Source organism: Carassius carassius, chromosome 39 (genome assembly GCF_963082965.1).
Source record: "Carassius carassius chromosome 39, fCarCar2.1, whole genome shotgun sequence".
Taxonomy (NCBI): Eukaryota; Metazoa; Chordata; class Actinopteri; order Cypriniformes; family Cyprinidae; genus Carassius; species Carassius carassius.
The window spans coordinates 23,613,386-23,626,504 of NC_081793.1; the positions used below are offsets into that span (position 1 = coordinate 23,613,386).

General features: G+C 44.8%; 1 protein-coding gene across 4 annotated transcripts in view; it reads right to left on the reverse strand.

Annotated features, from left to right (window-relative positions):
• The window catches only part of LOC132121674 (protein sidekick-2-like), a 310,996-nt gene that overhangs the window by 2,924 nt on the left and 294,953 nt on the right, over window positions 1-13,119 (reverse strand). For all 4 annotated transcript variants that reach the window (XM_059531334.1, XM_059531332.1, XM_059531333.1 and 1 more), the window contains exon 44: window positions 10,344-10,473. In XM_059531334.1, the coding sequence (XP_059387317.1) occupies window positions 10,344-10,473 (130 nt within the window). The remainder of the gene's footprint in view (window positions 1-10,343; window positions 10,474-13,119) is intronic.

Here is a 13,119-nt window from a genome sequence, read left to right on the forward strand (position 1 = left end):
GGTGCATTACCGTTACAAAAATAGTACTGTAATATCAGAACTGTATGCAATTTATTTCATAACAAACCCATATTATCAGAATAATAATTTGATAAACATTCAATAAAAAAATAATACCCAGTATTAACATTCAGATTTTGTAATGTCTTTCTTTTACTTATATAATATATATTCCTATTTTATGCCTTAAACTTTTTTTACGTTTTAAATTTTTTATGATAATAATAATAATAAACAAATCAAGACTATTGTTCCCTACTGTATACCATTGTAAAGTTTGATCAGCAGGCCGGTACCATTATACTTTTTTGTAAGGGTAATGCATGTTGAGATTACTTCTCAATACTTTCTTTGACATTTTAATGTATTTCTTGGAACAATCTTGAGAAGGTTCCTCATGGCAGCCTCCTACACTCTTTGCTGAGACAGCTATCTGCATGAGAACGATGGCCAACTGTATAAGGATCTGCTCTCCATCAATTTTTGTCTTCCACCGCCACATTTATTACAACACCTTCGCTCTCCTCATTCTGGCATATATGGCTCACACTTCTAGAGCTGGCTGATGAAGTTCACCACAGCTGAATGCTAAAGTACCAAGCAACTGCCAGTTGCCAACTGGAGAGGAAAAAGATGAAAATAAGAACCATCTTAGCTCAGGCTTTTAGCGTTTGCATATCATTTTAAGAAGACTCATCTATCCTCACCACCACTTTCTGCAATCCCCCATCAGAAATTCAATTGATTCTGATCTTTCTGAATAGCTAGACTCCTGCTCCATTGTTTGACGCAATCTTTGAGTATGTTATATAATAATATAAAAAATATAATAATATAAAAATAATAATAAAACTAATTGAATCAAGTTTAATCCACCCTGTTAAAGAGAAAAACTGTCATTTGAAGTCTTTCATCGTGTGACAATGTGAAATGAATGAAAACAAACGGAATCTACAGAATTGTCTTACACTTCTACCTCTCACTGAATGATTGCAAAACACATAGATGATAAGATCACTACATTGAATATATATTTTGGCAAAAAAGTTCAACATTTCTCTGTCTTTCTCTGTTATTGTGAAGAGACTAACAATGCTCAGATCTCTCCAGTCCATCATCTTTGTAACATACACACATATGTGACACATGCCTCTGTTCAAATTCTGGAGAGGAAAGCAGTTTCCCCCAAACCAGCCCCACATCCCCTTAAAATCAGAGCTAACTACTGTACATCTACATAAGAGAAAATTCATTAAAAATCTCAAGATTTAGATTTTTTTATTCAATGATCAAGATACATATAACGCCTATAATTATACACACAGAATTACAGTTTCCCATTAACACTGCTACCATGAATTTTTATAATAACTTATATATTTTATGATTATTTATAATAGAAAAGGGGAATTTTTATCATATATTAATCATACATACATTTAATCAAATGCATATATACACACACATATAAATGTAAAAAGCACAAAATATTATTGAATTGATCATGGATTTTTGTAGCATCATGCCTCTATTATTGAGCATGTGCTGATTTTAGCTTCTCAAATGACTGCAGTGTTTTAATGAGAGACATTCCAGTCATACAAGCAAATACAACAACTCAATAAGTAGCAAACAAAAGCCCTGCAATCTGTAATTCAGCTTTGAAAGCTTTCTCTATTCGGCGAGACCTCACAACAAAGACAAGCTCTAAAACTAAAGCTGCATGCTGACACATTGTGTGTGCGTGTGTGTGTGTGTGTGTGTGTGTGTGTGTGTGTGTGTGTGTGTGTGGTCATCAAAACATGTCGCTTGACACAGAGTGCCATGACCTACTCCTGCCCTCCCCTGCTGACACATGCAGGACGTGGCAGCTGTTCTCTCCTCCAAAAAATGTTTGTTTGCATTCATCCACTCCTCTGTTATTGTATCTACTCCATCCAGTCCAATACTCTTTTCAATCTTGGTTGACAAAAAAAAAAAAAAATGTCTCTAATATAGTATAATGTGTTACATTTAACATACAGCAGAAAACTGAAATACCACAAAAATCTGTTTGATGAAAATAATCAAATCAGAGCACATCAGCCATGATATTAGTGCTGTAAAGGGCAGCTATGCCAAACCACCTGGAGGAAGAATCCAGATGAAACTTAAAACCAGCTCAGCTGCTGATTTTTACACATGTGACAGGAAAACTGTAAAGAAGAATTTTTAAAACACAGTTGGCACATTCAGTGCTGTCGTTTCACTCAAACAAACACACTAAAGAAATCGCATACTTCACTAAATACATGTAAAAATGTACTAAATTATAATGGCTTTTTAAAAATAAGCCATTATAAAAAAATTTAAAAAAATAGTGTTTGGTGGCTGTTAGGGTGTTTGCTTATCTTTCAGAACATCTCATTATAAGTATGAACAATAGTATGTAAGCATCACTAATAAAAAATAACAAATTTACTAAAGGCCATAGTGATTCATGCCTTCATGAAGTTGGACTAAAATAAGTTTCAGGCCACAAAATTCCAAAACAACTGGATATGCCAAGATATTCAACAAAACCCCAAACAATAATAACAAAATAAAAGCTGATGACAGATTGTGATGGGTCTGGTTAATGACTCCTCAGTGATCTTACTGGAAATGGCTGTTTGGCACGTATGTTTTGTCTCCAGCAAGGGAGAGAAAGTGGGGCAAGATGTTCCCTCCCGGAAAATCCTGGTTTCAGTGTGAACCCTGCCCTACAGAAATCCCTTTAACGTGTATGAAACTTCACTTTCTCTGTGGAACTACATTTAAATAGAGACACTGCGCCTGACCTTGTGATAGAAATACATGGAGTCTATGTTTTACAAAAGAGTATGGGTTGTTTTCTATCAGCAGCAGATGACAGTGCTGGTGCATCACTAAAGAGCCATTACAAGTGTTATATTTCTGTCTAATCTGCACAAAAATAAAACCTTAGAAAGTTAACACAGGCCTTTAGATTTAGGTTTCAAGGCTGCCAAAATGAACCCACCCCCACTCATATCTCTACAGAGACGGATGGAGAACAGGAGAGGAAGAAATCCCATTGCAGCACAGATCTGGATGGATTAACTGAAGGAGAGGAGTGTGTAAGTTTCTATGTCTCCCATTGCACCAATCCATTAGAATATTAAGCACAGCAGGCAATCGGACAGACAAAGACGCACTGTTATAGGGCTGAGTAATATAGCCAAACATGATATCTTTATACCGTTCAAAAGTCTTTAAGAAGTACTTTTATTACACAGTGTTACATTGATCAAAACTGAAAGACATTCATATGTTAAAAAATATTTATATATATTTCAAATAAATGCTGTTCTTTTTAACTTTCTATTCATCGATGAAAAGAGAAATGTTTCTTGTGCAGAAAATCAGCATATAAGAATGATTTCTGAAGGATCATGTGACACTGAAGACTGGAGTAATGTTTCTGAAAACTCAGCTTTGCCATTACAGGAATAAATTACTATTTAAAATATATCAAAATAGAAAACATTTATTTAAAATTTTAACAATATTATCACTTTTACTGTATTTTTGATCAAATAAATGCAGCCTCAGTGAACCTCTTTCAAAAACATTAAAAAAATCTTATCAACCCAAATCTTTAGAACAGTACTGTGTTTTTATTTTATTTTATTTTTTTACACGGTATTCTGTATTTGCTCTGAAATTACTTCAAAGGGTGATATTTTTCCCCCAGTCAGAGGGATCATTTCCAAATTGCATATAAATCAAGAAGTTTCAAAAGATTAAAGTTCCTCTTCAGGAACTCGAGCTGCATCGAGAACGAATGGGGAACGCGTCCAGCGTGACGTCTCTGAATAACGTGTATAATCAGTCCAATGGATGGGCGAGACGTCATAGGCAGGTGACATGGAAGCATAAAAGCATGAGCGGCGAAGCCGGTAATCAGCCTTGTGTCTTCAGCAAGCACTCTGTGTGTGTGTGTGTCAGTCAATCTGTTTGTGAGTCTTATTTAGTGTCGTTAGTCCACTGATAAACTCCTTTTTCAAAGCTTTCAATCAAGAGAAGTTTTGGGCGAGAGCAGGCAGCGTTCAGGCTGTGTGTTTTCCCTGCCAAAAAAAAAAAAAAAAGGTAGGGCCACACGCAGCTCATGTGTTGTCTGCTTGAGAGTGAAGCACACAGTGTCAGCTCTCGAGGGAGTTGTAGGCTGCGATGCGAGCCTTTGCTTCACTCTCAGAAGGCTCTCTTTGAGGAGAGAGCTTTCACTGGTGTTTTCTCGCGGTGCCAGCCCCGCTTTCGCCGAGGCGGAGCAGTGGTTGTGCTCGCGGGATTCACTTTTGGATCTGCTGGAAGGAATGTAAGACGGGCAAGTCCTTATCTTCTTTCTTAGCCACCAGATCCAGCGCCCGCTCTCGGGGGTCGGAAGCCCACGTTTGCGGGTACTTTCTCCCCGAAGAGAGGGCGCGACGCACTGCCTGTCTTTCTCTGAGGAGATTGATGTGGAAAGGCGTCGATGAGCTCGCCAGTTGCACAAGCACCAGTCACACAAGCATATTATGCCTAATATTAACATAAGCAGCATCAAAGAAGAGTGGCGCTCGCGCAGTCAGCTCTCGGGGGGCTGATTGTCCTTTTCTTGCTGTTAAGCGCTCCTCTCTCGCCGGGCACGCTCCGAGGAGTGTGTCCATGCATGCGATCTTGCGGTCTCGCTGGTGCTGAGGTACGGTGGCGACTGCGATAGCGGGAATCGCACATGATCTGGGGAACGGGTTGGAGACGGCTCGTCCTATCTCCACCCGTGTTCACTAGATCTAGAGCTCGTTCTCGAGGCTTGGAAACCTCGTCCTCGGTTTCCTCGTCCTCGGAGGCAGAGCTCGCTGCAGCATCCATCTTTCTCTGAGGAGATTGATGTTGTTTGTGTGACTGAGTAGCATAAAATAATATATATATATATATATATATATATATATATATATATATATATAAAAGACAGGCGCGCTGCTGAGGCAACACGTGTATTACATGGTTTCATTTTTATGTGAGTTTTTTTCTACACCAGACCGTGTGTTGACTAGTCTGGTTGCTGACTACATTTAATTCTAAGGAATAAAATGACATATTTATCTGACTATGTGACGTTAGATGTACAGGGGCTCTAGGGATGTAATTTCTTGTGTGAGAACATGTGTGTACCGCTCTCCCTCTGAGGAGGTTGAGGCGGTCAGGGGCTGCTGGGTGGAGCAGTCCCAACTGTGTTCCAGCCCCTCGTGCCGGGGGTGTCACTTTTGTACTCCGCAGACGCTAGAGTCAGAGTGGCGCTCCCAGGCCGAAGGCTTCTAGTGGAAAGCAGTTCTACGGACCGTTGTTTTCACTGGATAGCCTTCATCATAACGTCCTGACACCTAAGGCCTAGGACGTTTTGAGGGCCCTCAGGAGTTCTGCCAACCCTGCCGGTGTACCAGGGCGCAGCGATCTCCGGCGAGCGCTTCTCTCAGTTACCGACCGGAAACGTAGCGGTGCTGAGAGGCTCGCTACCTCTACGGAGGTCTCTAGAGCAGCTAATACGGTTGTCCCCTGCCGCTCCGCCGCTTCAGGGCACCGAGCTAGTGGCTCTAGGCGCACCAGAGGCCAGTCTCGCAAAATTGGTTCCCTTAGGAGGTCACATGGCGGTGTGGGAGCCCCTGCCAAGTGTACTTCACGGGGTCCTGCCCCGAGCAGGCTCTGGTCTAGTCATCCTAGCAGACGATGTGGGTCTGAGGACCGTCGTTTTTAGGAGACTTCAGCTACGAGAGTCCTGATGCTGCGGCTCAGGACCTCGGAGGGCATGCCCCTCTGGGGAAGAGCGGAGTACACCGCATTACACGGTGCCCGTCTCTCCTCAGTGCCCTCAGGAGATCGATCTGCCAACCCTGCCGGTGGTCCAGGGTGCAGCGGTCTCCAGCGAGCGCTTCTCTCAGTTACCGCCCGGAAGCGTAGCGGTGCAAAGAGGTTCGTGACCTCCTGGGAGGTTTCCAGAGCAGCTAGTTCGGCCGTCTCCTGCCGGTGCGCCGCTTCAGGGCACCAAGCTAATTGCTCTGATGCCACCAAAGATCAGTCTTGAGAGGCTAATTCCCTTAGTAGACTATTTCGCAGCGTGAAAACCACTGTCAAATGTGTCTCATTGGGTCCTGCACACTGTAGTGAGTTCTGGTGGGCCCCAAGCAGGCTCTAGTAATGGAACAGAAGTAGACTCTCTCTGAGGACGGAGACCATCGAGGTGGTCCCTCCTTGGGTTGCAGAGTCCGGGTCCTACAGCCGGTACTTCACTGTTCCGAGGAAGGATGAGGTGTTGTGTCCTTTTCTAGATCTGTGCTTTTTGAACCGCTCAGTCAGGGGACTGAAGTTTAGCACGCCTACACAGGCCAAGTCCGAGGACTGGTGTGTCACGATCTATCAAAAGATGCACTTATCTCCATCCTTCTTCATCAGAAGTTCCTGAGGTTTGCTTTTGGGGGCAAAAGCCTACCAATACGGATCTTCCACTGGCCTTGCACTCTCACCCCACACTTTCACGACTCAACCACATTGACGATTGGTTGATATCAGCTCAATCTGAGCAGATGACGGTTCGGCACCGAGGTGTCGTTCTCGCTCACATGAAAGAGCTGGGGTTAAGACTTAACGCCAAGAAAAGTGTGCTTTCTCCAGTTCAGAGAACCACTTATCTGGGCATGGTGTGGGATTCGACCACGATGCAGGCACATATGTCACCTGCTCGGATCGAGTCAATCCTCACTGCAGTCGCGAGAGTGAGAGAAGGCCGGTCACTCACTGTCAAGCAGTCACGGAGATTGCTGGGTCTGCGTCCAACGTGAATACTATTGGCCTGCTGTACATGAGACCCCTACAGTGGTGGCTCAAGACCAAGGGTTTCTCCCTGAGGGGAAACCCACTTTGCATGCTAAAGGTCACGCGGCGCTGCCTACGTGCCTTGGATATGTGGAGGAAGCCTTGGTTCTTGTCTCAGGGCCCGGTGCTGGGAGCTCCTTGTCGCCGTGTGATGCTAGCGACGGACGCGTCCCTCACCGGCTGGGGTGCGGTCAGGAGTGGCCACCCTGCCCGTGGTCTGTGGAGTGGTCGCCATCTGACATGGCACATCAACTGCCTGGAGATGCCTGGTCACCATGTGTTGGTGCGCACCGACAACACAGCGGTGGTCTCTTACATCAACCACCAAGGAGGTCTGCACTCACGCCATTTATACAACTAGCATACCAGATCCTTGTGTGGGCCCAGGACGAATTCCTCTCGCTCAGAGCAGTTCACATTCCTGGGCATCTTAATATGGGAGCAGACATTCTGTTGAGGCAGGGGCCGAGGCCCGGGGAATGGCGGCTTCACACTGAGGTGATGAAGCAGAGTTGGAGAGGTTGGCCAAACTCAGGTGGATCTTTTGCTAGTCGAGAGACATCACACTGTCCCCTCTGGCTTCCTCTGACTCATCCAGCTCCACTGGGGCTGGTACAGACATGGTACATGGTACTGACATGGCCAAGGCTTCATCTGTACATTTTTCCCCCGACTGCTCTGCTCCCGGGAGTTCTGGAGAGAGTGCGCCGGGACGGAGTCTGGCTGCTGTTAGTAGCACCGTTCGTGACGGGCCGGGTATGGTTCCTGGGCCTGATTTCTCTTTTTGACGGCACTCCATGGGAGGTTCCTGTCAGGAGAGATCTCCTCTCGCAAGCGGAGGGTGCTCCCCCGCATGGAGCTTAGAGGCTGTAGGTGTTGTCTCTGAGGAGGCACAACTCTTAGCTTCCGGTCTCTCAACCGAGGTTGTAAGACCGTCCTCCAATCCAGAGTAGAGCTTAGATTCTCTGCCCGAGCCTGAGCTCGGGCTCGACCCGACCCCACCCGACCCGCGGGCTGGGTCGGGCCGATATTTCCCGCCACCGTCCTGCCAACTGCGCTGCTCCCCCGTAGCCTAAATGATCTAGCACAGCAGCACCTGCCATAAAAAATAAATAAAATCTGGCGCCGCCCCTGGTTATAACGGCCCACATATTAAAATGGTCGGGTTTAAATCGGGCTTGGGCTCATAATGACAGTGAACGTGTCGGGGCCGGGCTGGGCTCGGACACAGCGTGCTCGGGCTCGGGTAGGGTCGGGCTTGATTTGTTGGGCCCGATCTAAGCTCTAATCCAGAGCTCCCTAAATGAGGAAACTGTATGCCTTGAAGTGGAAGCTTTTCAATTCTTGGTGTGGAGAACGCCAGCTCGACCCAGTCAACTGCCCAGATGGTACAGTGCTGGAGTTCCTGCAGGCTCTCCGCAGGGTTGACCCACTCCACCCTGAAGGTCTACGTGGCGGCCATGGTGGCCTACCGCACCCCTCTCGGTGGCCAGTCAGTGGGCAGAAACCCTCTGGTTACATGTTTCCTCCATGGTGCGCTGAGGCCTCCGGCCAGAAGAAGCTATGCTAAGCGGTGATTAGGTTGCTATCCTGCTATTTTTTTTTTTTCATTTTACAAATTTTATGTTTAAGGATATTTAATCATTAAAAAATAATTATTTTAATGTATGACTAATAATAATAATAAAACACCTGCCAAATTGCAAATTTTCAAGTTAATTTCACTTAGTTAATGTTTTTAGGTTTATATTGTGCAAAACAAAGAAGATTAAAAAGTTAGACCAAATAAGAAGCATATTAAATTAGAAGTAGCTTGATTTTAAATCACCAACAAAATCAGTACAAATCTACAGTTTTGTTAATACTTATATACGGTCCAGCCCAAGTGTTATGCCATTTTTTTTATAAATTAAATATTGTCAAAATGCACATCTCCAAATTAAATCTAAATGCTCACTATGACATACGAGTAACTGATGATTAGCAAAAACTTTCCATGAGCTATTTCAGGCTCTCACTGAGAAGATTCTCACAGAGTTGATGCTGGGATGATCATCAGAGAGCCAATTAAAACAAAGATGCTTTGACATGGAAAGCTGCCCTAACAATCCCTGCTGTTAGCTGCAGCTGTAGCCCCAGCGTTTCCAAAAAAACAAAAGCAGCTCAATACCAGATTTAAATAAACTTTGTGTCCAACACACTCAAATGACTAGAGAATTACACCTGTCCAACATCTCATTCATGTCCCATGTGTTAATTTAAAGGCAGAGCTGGCTCAGCTAGGTGCTCAGGTTTGTGGCCTTGCCAAATGAATTTGAGCTGTCTTTAAGAGTTCCTGAACAATGACTGCATTATATATCTCTGTGGCGGCTCTGGCTCTTTTGGAGACAGCTCAATGGATCTGCAATAGCCTGGAGTTATCCACTCAATAAATCTTCAAAGAGAGATTCCAGCCTCTCTCCTCACTCTGCCTGATGCTGATGACACCAGACTTTAGCAGGAGCAGAAGGGGAACAGGAGATGCTCTGTTTCCAACCACGAGTCAAAGGTGGCCGGATGCCAGCAGTCTAGAAGGTGGTGGCAGGAGGTGTCAGCGAAGGGCGAGGAGGAGACGAAAAGTTTACAGCTTCTGTTTGACATGATGTGCATTTTGGGAGTTCTGACACGGTGATGGTGATAGCACATTAACAATTTAAATGAAACAAAATGCTTGAAATCCTTTGGGAAATACACTATTCCCCACTATTAAGTATATTTTATTTGAATTTTGTTAGTAATAATAACAGGAAAGAAATATATATATAAAAAATACTGCTATGAAATATATTTTATAGTAGTATTTTTTATAATCAATTGAGGGATGTGGTGAGAGTCCAACCAAAGCTTCCAGTTCTCACACTTTAATCTTTGTGTATTTATGTATTTTGTTTAATCACAGTTCCTGTGTGTTGCACACTGTTTTCATCTCAAGTCCACAGATATTCCAACCTGTGCCTCAGGACACAAAGTCTGGAGAGAATGAACTAGGATGCAACAGAATGTTCTGGACATGATAATAAAACCATCCACAGGACCCAACCTGGATTGAAGCCATGCTTAAGTAAGACAGGAAAAATCTCAAGTAGGGTATAACAGACCTTTCCTGCAGGGCTGTATCCTACTTTTGAGAAAGTTTCAGCACAGCAAGTCCTAGTCCTAATAAAAGTGTGTGATAAGGGAATTTCAACAGGTCCTGTTCTAAATGAATGCACCAAATGAAAGCACCATAATCAGAAAAGTACAATAAAAGTTGTAAATAAAAGTCTTTATGCACAATGCTTTTACATCCTTTTTAAAGCTTCAAATCCTCTTGAAATGAAATGAGGGTGAGTAATTGAGGACAGAAATAGTGGGTGAACTGTCCCTCTAACATATATCACACACAGACTGATAACATCTCATGACAGAATGCATGTTACCTGTGAATCTGAGATCTCTGAGGGCTTCTCTGTGAGACTGCTGCTCTCTGCTGGGATCAGGTCATTGTACTTGGTGCTGACATCCTCATCTGAGTAGTTCAGACTGCCTGGACTGGGTCGAGGAGGTGACCTGAGCAAAAGATGTGGCACGACACAATTTTTTTAGCACAGGATGAATACTGTCTGAATGTCTTACATTCAATATATTACTTACTTACTTACTTCACACACACACACACACACACACACACACACACACACACACACACACACACACACACACACACACACACACACAAAGCAATATCTGAGTGAAGCATGAAGCATCTTTAGAAAAGATTTGGCAGTAGTTCCAACTGCAGACACTTGTGTCTTTGTTAGGTGAATGAAGCACAGTGTGTGTTTGTATTGAGAGGCGATTCTTTATAAGCATCATGGGACCACTGTAAGATGCCAGCTTCAAGGGGTTTCTGCATAATTAAGTCTCTGTGATGCAGCAGTGGAGAGCAGCTCAGAGAAAAAAACCCTGTGAATTCTAGATTATGTATCGGCTATTACAAATATAAAAACCTCTTTTACTGACTGCGGTTTTCAGCCTGAAAACCTGAAATATTTCTGTTACTCTCTGAGAAACCTTTAAAAAATTATTTTACTTTAAGTGTTTTGTACAAGTTTCACTATGCTTTTAAAGATAGTTCATACAGTAGACAACAAATATAACAAAATTACTGAGTACGTGTTATTTTTGTTTTCCAAAAACTCTACATAAAGCACCTGTGTTTTGCCCGATGTTTGCAGTCTATTTGTGTCTAAGTTGTTTGCACTTTTCCTTCATTAATACTGTTGATTTCAAACCTGCATTCACGATTCCAAGCGAACACAAACCTAGTTGCTAAATTCATAAATATAAAGTATTCATTCAGCTACAGCATCAGCAATATGTGATCTAACTTTTTATGATTATTTATAAAAAAAAAAAAAAATAATTGGAAAATGCATTAAATTCTTATTTCTACAGCTGTATGACCTACCACCATAAACACACACATACACAGAAGATTTTTAATCTCCTGGCTTCTCTTTCCATAAAATAAAAGTGAATGGGAACTGTCAAGACAAAAAGCACTAAAAAGTAGCACAAACTATCTTATTTTGTGATTCACAGAAGAAAGAATGTCATTTCCTGGAACGAAATAAGGGCATGGAAATAATGACAAAATGCGAATTTTTTGTGTGAACTACTGAGTCAATGGGAAACAAATGCTATACACTGTACCCATACCGCAGACACGCCATGACAGTCAGTCAGAAGAATCTTAACAGAAACACCCGCTTTTCTCAAATCCCAGACCACTTTCTCAGCAGGCAGTCTTTGAATCCTGCCAGTATCCCGAGAAGAGAATCTGTATTGTGTTACTTGAGCTATACAATGTCACAACTATTGAGTTTATAACAGCAAGACAGCACGCTTGAACCAGCTCTCTGCAGTGGGCAGACATCAACGGTTCTCGATTCTTTCCACCTTGATGCTTGTGACGAGTGGGGCGGGGCCGAGGGACATGGGAGCGAGGCCGGTGGAGTGATTGGAGATGAACTACACCTGTTCGACCCACCGGTCTCGAGGCCCATGAAGGAGATGGAAGGATATAAAACTGGAGCGACGACAGTGAAGGACGAGAGAGGACCAGGCCTGGGATTTTAGTTGTGTTTTGGGTTTTATTTGCGCGCACCAGTCGTCCGTGAGGGGCTGGTGAGCTGTTTTGTGTTTATTTTAAATTATTAAATGTTATTTGATTGTCTGCCGGTTCCCGCCTCCTTCTTCCGGATGAATATGAAAGGTTTTATCATTACACTGGTGCCGAAGCCCGGGAGAAGGAGGGACGCGCTGCTGAAGATCCCTCGCCGCTGTGGTGAATCCGCGGTGCCATCGAGCTGGCGAGGAGTGTGCCGCCATGGACGGTCGAGGCGGTGGGCTGGAGCGAGTTGCCGGGGACGGGCGAGCTCGCTACCGGCCGCCCACGATGTGGAGAGACGGCTGCCGTCCGTGAGGGAGCGGAGGAGTCGGCGCCATTCGCCAGGTGGCCGGAGCCTGCTGCCATCCGCCGGAACGGGGAGGAGCAGGGAACGGGGGACTCCTGCCGGCTGCCCAAAACCGGAGGAGCCGTCGCCGTCCACCGGGCGGCGGAGGAGTGTCGTGCCGTCCGCCGAGGGCCGTCCAGTGCCACCGCCAGGCACCGCGGAGGAGATCGCCCAGCTGGTGGAGGGCCGAGCAGCGGTGCGTCTGGGAACCGGAATTTTTATTTATTTTTTCCTCTCTCCCCTCTCTCGTCTCTGTCGCTCCTCCTTCCATCTCCTTTTCTCTCGCCTCGTCTGTCCTACCCCCAGGTTCCCGCAGGTCCCCGTGAGCGGCCCCCCCGGAGGGAGGGGGGGGGTGGGGGAGTAGAGCGCAGTCTCGGGAGTACCCCCCGGCCTGCGAGGGGCGATGGGGGTATGTGACGAGTGGGGCGGGGCCGAGGGACATGGGAGCGAGGCCGGTGGAGTGATTGGAGATGAACTACACCTGTTCGACCCACCGGTCTCGAGGCCCATGGAGGAGATGGAAGGATATAAAACTGGAGCAACTACAGTGAAGGACGAGAGAGGACCAGGCCTGGGCTTTTAGTTGTGTTTTGGGTTTTATTTGCGTGCACCAGTCGTCCGTGAGGGGCTGGTGCGCTGTTTTGTGTTTATTTTAAATTATTAAATGTTATTTGATTGTCCGCCGGTTCCCGCCTCC